The sequence below is a fragment of the Echiichthys vipera genome, assembly GCF_963691815.1.
Source record: "Echiichthys vipera genome assembly, chromosome: 19".
Lineage (NCBI taxonomy): Eukaryota > Metazoa > Chordata > Actinopteri > Perciformes > Trachinidae > Echiichthys > Echiichthys vipera.
The window spans coordinates 9,654,544-9,673,509 of NC_139844.1; the positions used below are offsets into that span (position 1 = coordinate 9,654,544).

Sequence of the window (18,966 nt, forward strand, 5' to 3'; positions counted from 1 at the left end):
AGTGAGAGTTTAGCCACTTGGTCTGTCCTCAATAACAAACACGTCCAGTTAAATTCCATGCTCTTTGAAACTGACTGACAGGCAAGACTCATCTATTTATAGCACACTCATAAGACATCATGTTGAATGATAAAGAATTATAAGTAAAGCAGAGTCTGGAAAATTGGACTTAATTAAACAACTTCTCCTCCTCTCTAAAATCAGATGTATGAATTTAAAGGAGCTTTCTGAAAGTCATCACTCGGGTCTTGAATCACTCAGTTTGACTCAAAATATTGATTTGGAAAAGATTTTGTTGATTTAAAAATGATTCAGTGATTGCTATAAATAGTGTGTAACACTACTCTGCAGCACCTGATTGAAGTTTACTGCCTTGTAACTGTCAAAGTCTGTTGACATTTTCTTTTGAATTAACTGGTTCTAAATCACTGCCAGAGCTCATACCGTGCTGCAGTTTAGTGTCTTAACCAAGATGGCGCCGATGATGGTCGCCTCGGATTTTCTCTCTACCCTGTGGACTGCCTCAGGAGCTGCTCATCATCTTTTACACCTCCATCATCCAGTCTGTCCAGTGCACATCAATAAGTGTCTGGTTTGGATCGGCGACCAAACAGGACAGGAACAGACTGCAGCGGACAATCAGGTCTGCAGAAAAAAATCCTCGGGGCCGACCTGCCCTCCATTCAGGACCTATACCAGTCCAAAGTGAAGAAACGGGCAGTAAGGATCACTGCAGACCCCTCACACCCTGCACACAAACTGTTTAAACTTTTTCCCTCTGGTGGCGTTACAGAGCTCTGTATGCAAAAACCACCAGACACAAGGCCCAAGGCCGTCTCCCTGATCTCCCCATAATCCCCCTGTCATTGCATGCCAATTAGTACTAAATTTTTCATATTTTTCATCTTGTCTTCTTTGGTAAATTATTTTATTTTATTTTGTATTTTTGTGTATTGTGTACACAGAGGAAAATCTGGAGTCAAATTCCTTGTATATTTGCACATACATGGCGAATAAAACTGATTCTGATTCGGTTTACTTCATGTTCTTTTAACCTCTGTGGCTGCACTGTTTTCTTGTTCTCTTTACAGTAGTCCAGACATTAAGTCCAAAGTTTTGTGCATCCAAATACATGCTATCAAAATGAACACAAAAGAGAAACTAAGAGCTAATGTTTTTATTTTGTTTTTTTGCCACAGATGATATTGAATTCACCATACTTCTTTCTGCGAATTGACAGACAATCTATCCAGGCCTGTTCTTCATGCAATGTTCTGACATAAAGAAATATCAGGCCTCAGAATGTTGTTGATCACTCATTCAACGAGGCTGTGTAATAAAAATACATAAAAACACATTTTAGTTCCGGGAACATTATGGTAAACCTGCACACTACTCAATTATGATATAATAGTTCAGCATAAAAGATATTTTCTTCTTCATATTAGCTCAAATGTATTACTTTTGTGTAACACTTGTGAGGACTCTTATATACATAGGGTTTTTATGTTTAGTTGTCCACATACAAAAGTAAACCTAACGTAGAGCGGAAGCCTATCAGTTGCAACTTCGGACAAAAGGAGGATAAACTGTTCCCTGAGACACAGATGGAGTAAAATAATCTCTATCTTGTTGATTACTCAGACACGCACACTATCAGTCCACTGGGGTCCCTCTCACTGAGACTGGGGAAGTTATTAACCCAACGCTGCTGCCACTGCGCACACACACATAATACTGTGAACTCTGTTGAATGAGAAAAAAAAAATTGTATATAAAGAAAATAAAACTCTATAGTATAAGAAGCACAACTTTTTATGTTTGTTCATGTGTATTTGTATGCATCTACTGTGGCTGAATAAAATGGTACAATTTAACATAGTCTTTAGACTATTTATCAAATGTATGTAAGGTGCAAATGTACTAAAGTTTTAGTTATTCAACTGATTTGAAATGTATTATAAGGAGGGAACTTTATGCAGGAGCGTTTCTGACATTTTATTGGCAACCCCAGGTGCCACCCCAGTCAGAGACCTAGGGAGTTGTATTTAAGAGCAGGGTCAAGCCTAGAGTTAAATTGCATATATCAGTATCATGAGATACTAAATACTATTAGGAATCCACTTGTACCAACCACGTCATGCCAACCTGCAGGAAGAGGGCTAAATAACGCTCCAAAGCTGGGTAAGAGGGTGAATACCTTTATAGTCATACTCTCCCTCCATGCAGCTGTGGGGTTTGTAAAGGATACTGAGCTTTGAAGCAGTTTTAACTCTCTGTGTTGACAAGAAGATCTTGATATTCTTCATTAGCAGTGTCAGGTCGTTCACAGCATCTTCAGTCAGAAGCCTGAGGTAGCTGCCGTACCTGCAGATAAAGACATGTAGGTCATCAGGCCTATTCTGAAGGGAATTCCTATAATTACAGGTTCAGCTTTGTACTCTTAAACTATATTGTTTCCCTACGGCTAATTGCAAACAGAAACGTGTATGTTTTTATGTATCTGAAAACTAAAATAAAAGCTGTTTTTCTCTGGAATCTTACTCAGTACATTTTCATTTCTTAGAGATGTTATTTTTCTATGAACTCCCTTAATCCCACACAACACAGTGGGATATATCTAATTCTGAGGCAAGGAATCTCTTTGAGTGTGTGTGTGTGTGTGTGTGTGTGTGTGTGTATGTGTGTATGTGTGTGTGTGTGTGTGTGTGTGTGTGTGTGTGTGTGTGTGTGTGTGTGTGTGTGTGTGTGTGTGTGTGTGTGTGTTTTTGTGTGCATGTTCACACATCTTGAGAACCGTCCACCCGTTCTACTTCAGGGGTGTATTGCGGAGACCGAGTGATGTGTTTTGTGTCAAAACTGGTGCAATTCAGACACGTGACAAGTATTAATAAAGTTTGAATAAATATGATAGATGCTGCATTCATGTGGTGATGGAATAAATGAAGAGCACATGAATGCAGCATGACCGTGAGTCTGTATCAGAAGTGAGGTGTGGGGTTTTCCGCCACATATTTCTGTCTTCCGATCTACTTATTTTGGGACACAATGCGTCAGAATTTGGTATTTTTATAAACAATCAAACATTCTTGCTGTTTGGGGCTGAGCAATCAACCCGTTTCTAACAGGCCTGCTTTGAACCGTAACTGGACTAGGATTGATAAAGAGACAAAAAAATACTGAGGCCTGAGGCAAATAAACAGAAATAATCATCAAACTTGAATTCAATAAGTCCAATGTGGTCAGATTCAACTCTGCAAGTCGAGGACAAATAATAAATTCATATCTAAAAACTTTTAATCCACATGGTGCTCTGTGGGTAATGTTCACACAGTGTTTCAAACCATGCTCTGAAACTCTTCATCTGGAGCGGGTTATATATCCACTGTGTATGGTAATGTAGCAGAAGGGTGTCACGGAGGAAAGAAAGGAGCAGTGAGAGAACAGTTACTCAAGCTTATAGGAAAATAAAGAACAGACATGCAGTAGTATTATGCACACTGGCATCATTAGAAAGAAAACAGAGCAGCAGAAGAACCCTTACACACCTTCGATAGGCGTGGGGGTCCAGTGCTACTGTAGGAGCAGAAAGGAGTACCATTATTCCCCTGTATACGGCAGCATGTATTTCTGATGTTAGAAAGGTGTTGACAGGTGCTTTCAGGTCCTCTGAAGGACACACTTTGGTGGGCTGTGGCCTTTACACAGGTGGTTTGGAAAAGAGCTTACACCTCTTGTTGTACTGCCTTTCAACACTTCCGTCCCTGTCTGTCTGGAGAAACTGTTTCTCTATTTCTTTAGCAATGTTCTTCTCCCTTTTCTTCTTTGATGTACATTTGCAGCTCCAGGAAGAACCCCTTTCCTCTGTGACTCTAAGAGGCTATGTGTACATGTAAACTAAAAACTAAATATTAATAACATGCTTACATGTGTTTTTATATCTATATTTCTGTTTTATATTTGATCTCTTTGGTGCCAAGGAGCTCAGTCTGTGTCTGTTTGCGGGTTGAGTCAGGTTTGGGTGGTGGATTAACGCATATTTCTGCATGTTGTGCGGCTTGAATTAGCTCACGTTACACGTAAGTGCATCAAAATGCTGCATTCTTAATCATTCAACCTACGTTTCTCATCAGATAATGATAACTGACTGAAATGACAACATGATTGGTTTCGGTGAGAAGATTGTCGTATTGTGATTAAATCATATATCGAGGTATCAGGATACACAAAACTGATAATATGCACATGCAAAATCAAATTTCACTGAAAAACTGAGAAATATTTTGAATTTGTATTTTCCACTAATGTTCCACTAAAATGCGAAAACACAACTACCATGTGATTATTTTAAAGAGACCAATTTTTTCATTAAATTGTTATTAATTATATTATTGATATCGTTAACGAGATATCAAATGACGGATAGAAGATTTTGTCCCTATTGTCCAGCCCTAACTAAGACTAAGACGAGACAAAAAATTCAATGACTTTTAATCGACTAAATCTATGAAGGATAAAAATGACAAATTAAATGAAACTCAAACTTCCTTGTATTTTTTTAAAATAGCTGCCTAAATTAAAATGGATAAACTGAGCTCAGTGTATTATAGAAATGGAAAAATAAGATGAGAGACTGACTCTAAAATGTCTCTAATGGAGTCTGCTGTCAGGTGTGAAAGGGCATGCGGTGAGGTCATGATCGAAGTGAACTATAGTGGAAGTCTTAGTGATAGTTTAACTATAGGTTAATGCTGAAGCATTGCTGTGGATCTGTCATGAATGCACTGTAGCCTCAGGAAACGCAAATGAAGGACAGAGTTACTGAATTTCAGGACAGGTTTTTAAAATGACTTACGTCAGGTTGGTTGGTTAAATGTTGGGTAAATGTAAGCTTTTAAAGGTCTTCTCTTAAAGCGGAAGCTGCAGTTACTAAAGTGAATCTTGCACTTCAGTGAGTATAAGAGTTTGTACACAGCAGGTTTCTCCTTCCTTCCCAGGTTGCCGCTGTCAAAAGACTGTCTCATTAAACACAGGTTTATGAGCTGTAGAAAAACACTACTGTACCTGAGACATGTGTTGATTCCCAGCTGCTCCACAGATGATAATACAGCGCTCTTTACACTCTTCTCCTCTGCTGTAAAATAAGGAAATTAAAAAAGGGAAGGTGGTTATTATTACCAAGCAAGCAAAACCCCAGAGGGAAGACATGGCTGGAGTTTTTTTGGGGGGGAAATCACTCCCTAGGCATCACTAACGGAGATGGCGTTACGACGGTGGAGAGTGGAAAACACAGCGACGTATCATGACTTGCTGCTTTCAAGCACTACAGATGTGATATGTCGAGGTAATTTCCTACTTGGCAGTTTTACAGCAGTTGTTTGCCATTTAATTGTGATGTTTGTGAGGTAGCATGGCATCAAGGTGACTTGGGTAATTTCACTAACAGTCAGCCATGGGTAATTTCACTGCAGCATTTTGAAAGGTTTAGAGCGGTGATAACTCCTGATTTTAGCAGTGTGATGGAGTTTTGGAAGAAAATGCAGTATGAAATTTTGAGCCTTGGGAGAAAGCTCTTTATCTTAGGACTCTGTGGAGTGAGAGACTGCAGCAGCTGAAAATAATGCAGCTTTAGATCCACATGCCACAGCTTTGTGCAGATCGCTGAACTATCAGTCACACCAGATGCTCTCAGAGGCTCTCACTTAGCACCATTAAGTGTGCTTAAGAATCATAAAAATATATTAGTTTTTGGAGTTACAGTTGTAATTGTGTTGAAAGAGTGATGGAAGGAGCAATAACTGCGGGAGGACTGATATTTTATTTTGGAAGATGTTTCCACTGCTTCCTGGCTTTGGGGAAAATATTATTATTACATTTGTGCTAATGGATCCCCCGCTTCAGACAGTTTGTGGTAAGATGATGAGAATATTTCGACAATTAATTGAAGAAGTATTATCCAGACCGCATCAGTGGCAGGGAAAACTTCAAATCCAATTTATAGACTAATGGTGCAGAAATATGAAAGGGAAGTTTTAATATGGCCGCTGTAATCTACATATTGAAGAGATAATTCAACATTGTTATCATCGAAACATCAGAGCAGAGCAATGTGGGTTAATCACAGGCCAAATCTTGTATTAATTGATAGAAAATAGCTGATGAGGGCATGAAACCAGAACAGCCAGTGGTGTATTTTCTCCCTCCCCTCTTCTCTCCTCACATATTAACATCTCTAAAAACCTCTTGCTGATGGCAATTACTGTCTAATGGAGATGAATGCTCTCTTGTTGTTTTTGCTCCCCTCCCTCCCCATTCCTCTCTCCTCCTGTCTCTCCAGCATTGTGCCACTGGAGTCTACTTAACACTTTGTAATAACTACAATCACAATCAGTTTAACTTTTGACCTACTGTTAAAAGATGGCTTGTGAAATGAAACACCTACCAGGAGGTAAACGTGTGGAACTTTAAAAAAAAATGGGAAATTAGGACTGTTGTCAGATAAGACTGTGTGACAAGACAACAGGTAGAGTAAGAGGATTTAAAAGGAGTCAACTGCTGTTTTCAAAATCAAGAATGAACTGTCAAGCAAAACTTTCAAGACAGCATGGAGGAGAATTATCTGTACGTCCAACTGAGCAAACTTCATCTACTCAAATCTTTAGAACAAGTAAAAGCCCAGTCTTGATCCTGAGGCACTAGCCAACTATAGACCTATACCTAACCTTCTTTTTCTCTCTAAAATCCTCCAGAAATTAGTCGCCAATCAGCTGTGTGACTTTTTACATAATAATGAGTTATTTGCTTTAGAATAATTCATAGCACTGAGACAGCACTGGTAAAAATGACTAAAAACCTTTTAATAGCCTCAGACAAAGGACTTGTCTCTGTACTTGTTTTACTAGATCTTAGTTTGGCCTTCGACACTATTGACCATCACATCCTGCTACAGAGACTGGAGCATCTGATCTGCATTAAAGGAAACGCAGTGAGCTGGTTTAAGTCTTATTTATCAGATAGATCTCAGTTTGTACATGTTAACTACAAATCCTCCATGCACACTAAAGTCAGTCACAGAGCCCCACAGGGTTCTGTCCTTGGACAGACTCCATTCACCTTATATATGCTTCCCTTAGGAAATATTATAAGGAAGGACTCCATAAATTTTCATTGTTATGCTGATGATACACAATTATATTTTTCGATCAAACCAGAAGAAACCGATCAGTTAGATAAACTTCAAAGGTGCATTAAGGAAATAAAAAGCTGGATGACCTGCAATTGTCTGATGTTAAACTCAGATAAAACTGAAGTTATTGTACATGGCCCCGAAGGCCTCAGAAACTCAAATGCTAAAGATATTGTTACTCTGGATGATGTTGTGTTGTCCTCCACACAAAACTAACAACAAGGAATGCATATGTGCACATATACGTATATCTGCGTAACATTGCGAAAATTGGGAACATTGTGTCTCAGAAAGATGCAGAAAAACTAGTCCATTGTTTTGTTACATCTAGACTGGACTACTGCAACTCATTATTATCAGGCTACTCCAATCTCCAGTTGGTCCAAAATGCTGCAGCTCGAGTACTAACTAAAACAAATAGAAGAGAACATATTTCTCCTGTTTTAGCTTCTTTGCACTGGCTACCTGTAAAATCTAGAACAGAATTTAAAATCCTTCTCCTTACGTACAAAGCTCTTATTGGTCAGGCTCCATCGTATCTTAAAGAGCTCATAGTACCGTATTACCCGACTAGATCGCTGCCCTCTGAGAATGCAGGGCTACTCGTTTCTAGAGTATCCAAAAGTATATTGAGAGGCAGAGCCTTCAGCTACCAAGCTCCTCTCCTGTGGAACCAACGCCCAAGTGTTATTTGGGAGGCAGACACTGTCCCCATATTTAAGAGTAAACTTAATACTTTCCTTTTTGATAAATCTTACAGGTAGGTCTTACGAGCCCTTAGCAATGTTGTTATTTTTAAAGCTGATTTTGTTTTGCTTAATGATGCTGCTATAGGCCTAGTCTGCCGGGGGATAATCCGGTTGATGATACTCTGAGCTTTTATGCTGTCTGTCTGTATCATTTATGTCTTATCAATGCATGTTACTAATTGAACTCCATGTTTGCCACCATAATTGTTATGATTGCCATGTTCTGTCACTCTAGCTGTGCCTGTTTCTTGATGTTCTGCTGTAGTAACTGCCATAACTTGTAAGTCATATTCACATTGCTTTAGCTATCACTATAGTCACTGTTACTTTGTGGTTGCTTGCATCTCTGGAAGTGTGTCCGTCTGTCTTTGTGTCTGTCTTTGTCTCTCTCTGTCGATCCGTCCATCTTTTCTCTCTGTCTCTCTCCTTTTCTTCCTCCCCAACCGGTCAAGACAGATGTCTGTCCTCCATAAATCTGGGTCTGTCTGACGTTCCTGCCTGTTATAGGGAAGGTTTTCGTTGCCACCGTACTTAATGGGGAAATTGTTGGGTCCGTGTAAATCATATATAAGTCATAAAGTGTGGTCTACACCTACTCTGTAAAGTGCCCTGAGATAACTTTTTTTACAATTTGGCACTATAAATAAAATTGAATTGAATTAAAGTAAATATTCCAGCAAAATCTGCTCTCTGCAACACTGCACTCTTTATGTGTTTGATATGCATACTTATCCTTTTACCTTTGTTCAGTTTGCTGTCTCTGTTTCAGCTGTATGTTTATTCTGGGTGTACATTGGGGGGTCAAATTCAGTGTGTGTGTGTGTGTGTGTGTGTACATTTACTGCCATTAAAACTGATTCAGACTCTGAATAAGTCAACTTTGAGAACCGTCAAACTCATCTTATTAATGCTGTACTGCACAGTTAGTTAAGATTTAAGATATTCAACCGGTAATGTGGCTGTACCATAGAGCAATTTCAGTCAAAAGCAACTGGACTGGGTTATTGGTCTGGGAAGACGTTTCATCTCTCATCCAAGAGGCTTCATCAGTTCATGTACGCACCTGACCAGGCTGGAGCTGATCCAGCCCCAGTCCAGTCCCAGCCTGGTCCTTGGTTACTGAAATTGCTTTGGGGATAACGATGACCTGGACAAATGAGAAAATTCACAGGCATCCTGTACCATAGAGTGTATATAAATATGGTTGGGTTGAAAGTTCCCTGAAAGCGAGGCTAAAACATCTCTATCGCCACCTGGTGACTGGCTGCAGTATAGGTCATAAACCCTCCCCCCTCTAAGTCTAAGTAAATGTCAAATCATTTTTTCCCAAAGATAGTTTTTATCATTTTAGGTAATATTTAACCGCGCTGATGATTGTTCAAGTGTTTATTTTTCTGGTAATTTTTTTTTTTAAGAGCTGACTTGTGTTTTTCAGTTATTTTTTTGCTCTTTGGTTGGATATACAAAAGGGGAAGATTTAACCAAAGGCAGAATGTGGAGAGAACATCTATTTAACTGAGGATTTATTTAAGAAAGCATAGATCTCCGTCTGTACTATTAAGATGTAACGTCACATGAAAAGGTGCTCTGTCTGTTTCCAGCCACCCAATTTCAACAGGCAGCTGAAATAAATGAGATTGCTAGACAGCTGCCTCCAGGAGTCAGCGCCATGAAGGGTGAGGAGATACAACTCAGGACACCGATTTGACAGAGGTTAATACTCGCCAAATGAGTCCGCTCTCTCCTAACAATGGGAGCACTCAAGTAGGGCAGAATAGCTGAGATGGTGGACAACATCAGTCCAACACTAAGAGGTGCCTACTACCCATACGTCTGTCTCACACACACACACACACACACACACACACACACACACACACACACACACACACACACACACACACACACACACACACACACACACACACACACACACACACACACACACACACACACACACACACACACACACACACACACACACACACACACACACACACTCTAGCTGGAAAATTGCAGAATTCAACAGCAGCCATGACAGCTGCCTGGTCTCCTCAGAGGCTATTAGGTGGGAGGAGTATTAGAGGGGAAAATGGAATTGCAGTGGGAGTATGAAACAGAAAGTATTGTATTTTAAAGAAATGACTATATGCAGGGACGTAGGCTTATAAAGAAATTTCACAAGTGATTCTGGTTGTGATGTTTGAGCTGGAAGGTGCAAAACAGTTCAGGGTGTCACAGATTTTATATGTGTGCATCTGTACTGACTGAAGGATTCTTCGTGTTGTTTGCTCTCGTCAAAAGTTTTTGTAAACTGAGTGTGACTGGTTTCTAAAAATGTGTATATAAAAGAAAAAATGTCATAAAGTGGAAGAAAAATCAACAACTTTGAAGTGCATGAGTGAACTTAGCTAAATAAATCATCAAAACAAACACTCAGAATTAAATTCTTCATCAGTTTGGCCTCAGAGGACATATGCCTCTGTGCTGATGCTGATAAAAGACGTCCAATATTGGAAAATATTTCATTCTTCAAATGGAAATAGGCTAGCTGACAAGTCTTCCTCCTTATTGGAAAAAAAGCACAACAAATAAAATCACACGGAACACACTCCACATAACCTTTCTCACTATAACTATATTTCAGGGATTTAAGTTAAAAAAAATAAATCTTTTATCTATCATTTGTATTTGTATAACAAATTACAGAGGAGGTTCCCACATTAAGGTGTATACACACATTCTGGCTTTTTAGAGCATAAAGTTTATACTCCTGGTTAGTCAGCTGAATCTATCAAACCATCAAATAAACACTTCATAGTACATAAAAATACACCCTGAAGAAAGTTGTTTGTGCCTCTATACATGGGTTGTTACCCAACTCTATTGTTATTGTAATAATTTCAACATGAAATAGCCGTCTTAAATAGGCTCTTTAACTTTTTTCAAGAAGAGTGCATTGGACCTTTCTTTCTTTTTCTACATTCACATATACATACACCCTGGTATCAGATCTGTACTCTGTACCAACTGATAAGCAAGTTAAGATATCAGAATGCCGGGAAAAATGGTATTGGAACATCTCTGGTGTATCAATCGGTCACTTTAAAATGGATGATCTGTTCAGGGAAGCTACCAAGACAGCAACAGCTTTTTAACAAATTTAAAAGCAACCGTACAACTATATGGTAGTCAGTCTGTTTTAAACTTCGTTTTCTAAAGTCCAAAAGCTTTAAAGAGTTATAAAGGCTATACAGGAAACTGGTCACATCTTTAAAGGGTGCACGAAGCAAGAGAAAATGGTACAGACTGATGCTATAGCTGATGCTGATCCATCTGATGGAATTAGTCCTCTAATTGCCAATTACAATCAGCAGATGGATGAGGACAGCTGAGCTCGGATCCTCTCATCACTCACCAAGTCAAAACACGAGTGCAGTTTTCTAACATACTGTATACACTACTTATGTTATTTCAGTTCTTCACACCCACTTTTCTATTATAAATGGTTTGAATGCCCTTGGTGGCTATGGCTACAAAATCATAGTGTCATATTGAAATAAAATAAGTTAAGTTAAATTTCATGATAAACAATTACTGTGGGTAAAAGACTACTCTACTTTTCATGGAATAAGAAAAAATAAACTTACTTACAAAATAGAATCTAACTCTAACTTCTTGTGTAATTTAACCAAATCTAAATGTTTTGTTGGCATTCTGGCATGGCTGATTTTTGATTCAACTGACATTAAAAGGTAACTTTAACATTTCCATAAAACTGTTTCAAATAGTTATATTTCCTTTGTGTAGGAAATAAACTGTTACCATAGGCAACATATTTGCATAAAACATTTTGAGACTAATTGAAAAAGTGATTCAGATTTAATGTGTTTGAGTAGAAAAGTAATTACTGAAAGGTCTTGCTGACATTGCTGAGGAAGGCTCTACTTTTGTGATACCTAGGGAGGCAATACTTACCGAAATGCAAATAAGTTGTTGGCTCAGTTGCTCTGAGGGAGCAGCACAGGTAAACAGCCTGGTTAATCTAGTGATCTTCACTGACGCAACCTTACTGCACCTCTCCTTGTGTTACAGTTGTCCATTTGAAGTCACTAAACTATCTACAAGAACAGGTGAGGAACAACAACACAACTTAGCTGCCACAAAGCCTTTCATAGAAAATGTGTCATCCTTGAAAAATGAGTATGGAGCTTCATTACAATGCTGAATCTTATAAAACGTACTGACACAAAGCCCATAGGACAAGAGATGACACTGAACAACATTTAATCTATCCATCCATCATCTGTAACCTGTATTCTTTAAACCAAGGGTGTCAAACATACGGCCCTAGGGCCTGATGTGGCCCAATGAATGACTTTGGACGGTGGGAAATTTGCAGAGAAGTCATTAATTCCAATTCTTCAATATTCCCATTAGTCCCCTGGGGGTTGTGCTGTCCTAATAAGAGTAGCAGAGATGCTGGACACGTTATTAAACATCCAACGTGCTTACTGTACGTACAGGCCACACTGACAAGCATCGGCTACTGTTCGTCAAGGAGCTGACGGTGGAAAGTGTCTTTGTCAAAAAGGAGAAAAGTGGAGACTAAAATTGACCACTTCTTATTTCTTTTCAGAGGGGAATGGGAAGCCGTGTGCCTGATGTTCACAGCACCTTGCATTACTTGTTTCTCTTTCCACCCTAACCCGAATACAGCTGAAAACTGGGTCATATTGTGGAAATTACACTTGATTTCTCAGGCTGCTCATCATCTGTTGTGTAAATGATGCTTGGACATCTGCAGAATGAACTAGTACTTCTTTACACTTAAATAAATGGACAACTTTGGAGATTTTTTTCTTTTGGAGGTTTTACTGCTCCATGTACTAAGATGAGTTTGAAACCCCCTGCCTTAAACGATGACCATATGAAGAAAACTGTAATAATGCACTTCAAAGATGTGCGACCCCTGCAGCACTAATGAAAAGCTCTTTGTTGTTAAGTATCATGCTCATTAATGTGTTTTCACCTTTTCCCATATAAAAAGATTCAGATTGCAACACATTACCCAATGTGTGTTCATTTCTATGTGGCAGAGTCAGGGAGAAGCAGCTAACCAGATGACAGCTGATTTACTTATTTGATCTAGTCATCATAGTGTTCTGGCCCCTTCTGATCTTCTCTGCAGTTTCGGTTGCTGTAAACCTCTCTTGCCTATTTCTCTGTACATGCATGCATTAAAATTGCACTTACATCAGACTCTCTGACTGATGTCTGCACTTGTTTTCCTCCTCTCCAGTATTTAAAGCAGTGGCAGTAAAATAATTATTATAATATCAGATGATTTGCACGTACATCAACACATTGTTGAGCAGGTTGTATAGCACCATTGATTCAATTAAAACATAACTTTAATTCTTTTCAGTGATTAAGTTTTAAATATGCAATTATTTAAACAAATTTGGCAGGTATCATGTTAAACTTGATTAAACATAAAAGGACTCATTTATAGGTATTTATGGAACCCGTACTGAAGAGATTTTTTTTTTTTGGGGGGGGGGGGTTGTTGCTGTTTGTTAGAAGTAATGCAGGAAAGAACATTACTTTTCTATTACATCTTGAGAAAAGAGTTTTTCAGGTGAAGGGCATGATGAGACTGTTTTTACTGTATTTTTTAAAGATATGTAAAATAAGACTGACAATTATGCAGTTAGGACTTCAGTTTGCAAGATTTTCTGGGTATACACTAATGAGCAGCATTTATTTCAAGCTGCCATCAGTCTGATCAGGTTGTTTAGCCCAGTGGCTACCAAACAAGCCAACCTATTGAAATCATTCATTCGTTTGAAACGGGGGAAAAAAATAACACATTTTCTAACCTGGGGTAAAACACTGTTTTGAAAAATTAGGAATAAGTTATCCACTTTCTTTTTTACCCGTCTGCCAGCCCACAGGGACTGTCCGTGACTTCCACACAACTTTGAAGAGACGCGTCAACCAAGACAGCTCAACAATATTCAGAGCATTAATTATCTCAAGATAACTCCTATCCACCCCTGGATTGTACCAGCTATTCAGAAACCCACCATACTGTTTGTCCTTCCTAAGTTCTTAGTAACTACTGGTGTCTAATCGGCACATGGTATATGCATTTATACAACAAGTAGTAGTTTTTACACTGTAAAAAGATTATATGAAGTTTAAAACCACAGAACTATTATACCATCTTTTTACCCAAAGATTTTCTTAATGTCATTTTCATAATCCAGAAAATAACAAGAAAAGAGGAGAAGTCAGATTTATGTCCTGTATACAAGGATCGTGGCTTACTTCCCTAATCCACAGAGCGCCCTTTATTTATTTTTCCTTTGACTAAACTGTCAAGAAGAAAACGGAGTGTGTTGTTCTTCTGCACTGACCTTTGTACTGCGCCGGAGAGAAGAAGCACTCTGAGTCGGAGAGATGGGTCACAACCTTCTCCAGAAGGTCAGCTAGCCCTGAGGAGAAAAGACAGACATATACAGAAAATTAGTGCCGGTAAAGCTTCAATAAACCCTTGAGTTCAAAGAAAATCCAATTTACAAACTCAAACATACAAGCTCCTTTACGTCTACTTTTTAGAATATGGATAACATCCAGTTATATACACTATTAAGCAGCCCGCTTACAGTAAGTGGTCTGGAATGACACATTTCCACTGATCCATACAGTATATGCATGTTTAATGTAGCAATCACTGAGTCAGTGGCATAAAAGAAAGGCAAAAGGATCACTAGCCATAGAGACAGTTCAGAAATGAAGCAACATTAAATCTAGGACGGATAAGTGCCTGACACAGAATATCACGGTTCAGCTGCAAAAACACGTGTAAAGTAACACCACCACTACACTTTGCAAATGTGCATCCGCTCGAATCTATTCACAGCTTCAGTGCCCTGACTGTCTCCAGGTAAACCCCTCACAACACTGCATTTGGTGTTGTATCACACTGCCGTGCAAAGAAACCACCCACAGTCGCAGGAGATCTAACTGTGGGAATCAGAGGGAAACACTGGGTGATGAGGCCTCTTGTTAAAAAGTGAGAGAGATTATACAACTCTACAACACACAGGAGCATTACTCTTATACTGTATATTTTCACAGATATTCTGATTATATCTTTGTTTGCTTTGAAGTATCTGAAAAGACACTCTGATTTTCTGTTTGAATATCTTTCATTTCTTTCTAGTATGTAAAGTAGCAATAGTACCAGTAGCAGCTGAATTTTGACTGTTGCATCACTAGTTTAACTCATATTAGCATTTTGCATTAGTTACATTTAGCTGCAATTATTATTTAAATTATAAGTGTCATCTTGAATCTTACAAACATGATCATGTATCATTGTATACTTGTATACGACTTACAAACTCTGCAGTGGCTCTTAAAGATAGTACATACAACCATGCAATCTACGCAAAAGTCCTGCAATGTATCAAACCTTCATTAAGTTAAAAATGTTCAGATTTTGTTGAAAATGAGATACTATTTAACTTTATGGTAATTTTGGAAACTATAGTTTGCAGTTACATTATGAATTAATCTGCGTTTCTAAGATTTAGTATATCCTCCTGATATAAATATACATATACACCAGTGGCGGCTGCTGGTCTTTCAAGGAGGGGAAGCTAATTTTTCCGGCCAACATCATAAATGTGTGAACGAAGGGTAGAATATGTAGATTCTCCCCTTCGTTCCTTTTCAGGAAAATTATCTGTGACCTTGTCGTACCAACTAGGCGTCTTTTCCAGGGACTTGACCAGTGTCCTCTCAATGGCCAGCAGACCTAGGCTGCTTAAACCGCCTTGGCCCAGCTGCGCCAGGCTACTGTGAAGTGTGACCGCCGTGAGTGTGAGTGATCTTGACTAGGGGAGAAGCTCTGCAGCTGCCGCTGCTCGTTGGGGTAAGAAACCACAGAGTGACAGAACAGAGTCGCCAAACACCAAGCTAGTCGTTCTTAACAAAGACAAAGTCGCTGGGGTTTGCTAAAGTCTCCAAATCAGATCAGAACAACGGAATAGAAAACTTGGAAAATGCTCCGTTGGATGTTTATTCTTCAGGATCGCTGATTCGCTCATAGAGCTGTCAATAAAAAAGATTCCACCTCAGACAGCTCATCCAATCATCATGCAGAAGCCGAGCGTCCGGGCCAGCCCACTGTGCCACAGACCCCCAGAGACGCTGAGCGTCCGATGGGTGGGACAAAGCCCAGCATTTATCCAATAACCGTCTAGTTTGGCTGCAGTGGAACAACCTGCTCTACGCTTCCTCATTGTCAGTCTCAAGTCAGTAGCAGCTGAGCATTTCACGGTGTAAAGCGCTGTGGAGATGAATGAGAAGGAAGTTGCCCCGGTTATCAGTGATAAGTAGCTGATTCTGAACAAAAGATAAAGGCTTTCTAGCGCGTATTTAGTCAATGAAATGTACACACAGCAGTACATATTTCACCAATTTTTCATTTTTTGGTGACATTTTAGGGGAAGCTGAGCTTCCTTTGCAGTCTTAGAGCAATCCCCACCTTCATTTGTGCTTGCATTCATTAAAATGCTAATATGTAAAAGGCCCTGTCTTGAAAAGGACTCTTGTCAAGTGGCACCAGGAGATGGAAAGCTATATCTCAAAATATTAACCATACTCTCAAAATGATCATTTGTATAACTTGAATTCTTTGTTCATCGTGGAGGCATGCAAGTACATTTTACTTCAATAATTCAAGGTAACACAGGGCGAGTAAATGATATGCAAATGGTAATTTTGAGGGTGAAGTATTTCTTTTAAAAAACAACCATATAATGGCAATCAAGGATTTATTATGTGATAATAAAATGGGCTTATTGTTGAAATTAACTCTGCTTCATGTTAGCTTTAACACTTCTCTGCTAGCATTAAAACTCTTGAATAACGTGTTAAATGAAACAGGATGTTAGTGAAGTGATGTTCATGCTGTCTGCTTAACCTGCAACAAGGCAATGAATGCTTCTGAAAAAAGGATAAGAAAACACAATAATCACAATGTAACCCAGTGACTCTGAGCACAAGTGAATGCATCTCATTGACATGCTGTTGAGGGAGACCAATTAAGCAATCAATACACAGACAAGATAGTGAAGTATCAAGCATGCAAACAGTTCTAATCATGAGTGTTTTGATGAAGAGATAGTATACTTAATCATTTTCGTCTTACAGCTATTTAGAAGCCTGTCAAAGACAAGGGATAATCACAGCGTCTTCTTACACATAAGTAGATGTGCACTAAATTTCCTAGGAAGCAGGTTAAATTAGTTGTCAGCCTGTAAATGCTACACAATTACCTTCATTGAATGTTCCATAAAAAGTTGAATGCCAGGTTTTGCTTGGAAGGGAAACTTAGAAGATAAAAATTTTTGATCATAGTCTTCCCGTGAAAAGCCTTAAATGAGCGCTTTCACAGTTAAACAGTGTGCTGATGAAATGAGGCAATCATCGCACAGTGCGTGCATTAATGACAAGATTGTTAGCACTTCTTCAATATATTTTTTGTCTTCCTTGAAATGCAGCTATTTACTCCTACATAAGAAAAATAAGCATCAGTGTCATTTCATAGCTGTCAGTGGCAGTGAAGAGGTTCTTAAAAGGTTCATGGCCATCCGATCTATGTAACACTGGTGCACCTGCAGCACAATGGAAGACATCAGCTGATAGTCAGTCATTTCCTTTAAGTCCTTTTTTAGTACACACTTGATGATTTATGGCTTGTCTGTTTTATTTTGCAGCTTTGTGAAGCACTTTGTAATGTCACTTTGGAAAAAGTGCTCTTTAACGAAAGATTATTATTATTTCAGGGGAATTCAAAGGGAAGATTTCTGGATCCATCGTCTGGATGTGTTTAAGTATCCTGCTCTTATCGAGGTTATAGAGGTCACATGAACAGGGTTTCTCTCTGTGCTTTAATTACCTCATAGTTTATAAAAATTTTGTTAAGGTACCAATATTCTATGTATTGTGCTTTTAAAATGTTGTTTGTCTTTGCATTCTCATTTCCTGTTTTTATCTTCTCTTTTCTTTTTTATTATTTTCCAAGTATCTCACCTGTCATGTGATTGCCTCCTATTGGCTGTTGTTATAAAGATGAGGCCACAGCCACGTTGTTTTATTTGTTTAAAGCCCTGACAAAGTCCTAAAGCAGGAAAAACATGCTGGCTGTTTTAATGAATTAGTCACTCCACTTAAGGCTTTTTAAATGATTTCCTTCCTCTCTGTCATTCTGGATTGCCTTCCTGTTTATCCACATTGCAGTACAGTTTCGCTCTGTCATATGTAGCTATTATTTTGTTCTTTCTCATTATTATTCCTCGAGGTACCACATTTACACATGCAACTTTAAAGAGAGCTAATTGGAAACTGATTGTAAAAGGCTAAGGTGACACATTGTTATTTCACACTTAACCGCCTCAGTTGTATTATCAACACTAAGGCTGCATATTCTTTACCATAACTGACTTACTTGCATAAATACAAATCTGTGTGAGAGAAATGCCAATTGTTTCCATGGGCACACTGATATGACATGTATATCTTTGCCAACCTGGACAGAACAGAACGGTGCCAAACACAACAGTGAGAGATAAATCAAAAGGATGAAATCTGGACACTGTAGAACACAGCTGTTTTTATTTCTCTAGCTCAGTATCGCACACTTTAGCTGTGGTGCTGTTTAGTGTCATTGTACATGTATAACCTTCACAGCTGACTGGTGAGGGTTATATTATCAATATCAATAAAGTTAGCTACGTAGCCGTTAGCTTACCGTTTCCAGTAAACATGTTTGGTTTGGAGGTCAGGACTTTGCAGTACTGTCTTCGGCAGATCTCCATCCAGCTCTCCTTATTCTTTGAGTCAGTAGAAGATGCTAGAAACTCGCTGATCTCAGAGTCTGTAAGATGGAAAAAACTATAGATGGTAAATCACAATAATGCACCAGTTAATATTGGAAAATTCATTAATGCTCCT

At 38.8% G+C, this 18,966-nt stretch overlaps 1 protein-coding gene across 1 annotated transcript in view; it reads right to left on the minus strand.

Moving 5' to 3' along the window:
* The window catches only part of tbc1d32 (TBC1 domain family, member 32), a 74,666-nt gene that overhangs the window by 15,490 nt on the left and 40,210 nt on the right, over window positions 1-18,966 (minus strand). Inside the window, exons 27-30 of the mRNA XM_083934300.1 lie at window positions 18,764-18,889; window positions 14,358-14,435; window positions 5,065-5,134; window positions 2,252-2,367 (exon numbers count right to left, since the gene is read on the minus strand). Of these exons, the coding sequence (XP_083790426.1) occupies window positions 2,252-2,367; window positions 5,065-5,134; window positions 14,358-14,435; window positions 18,764-18,889 (390 nt within the window). The remainder of the gene's footprint in view (window positions 1-2,251; window positions 2,368-5,064; window positions 5,135-14,357; window positions 14,436-18,763; window positions 18,890-18,966) is intronic.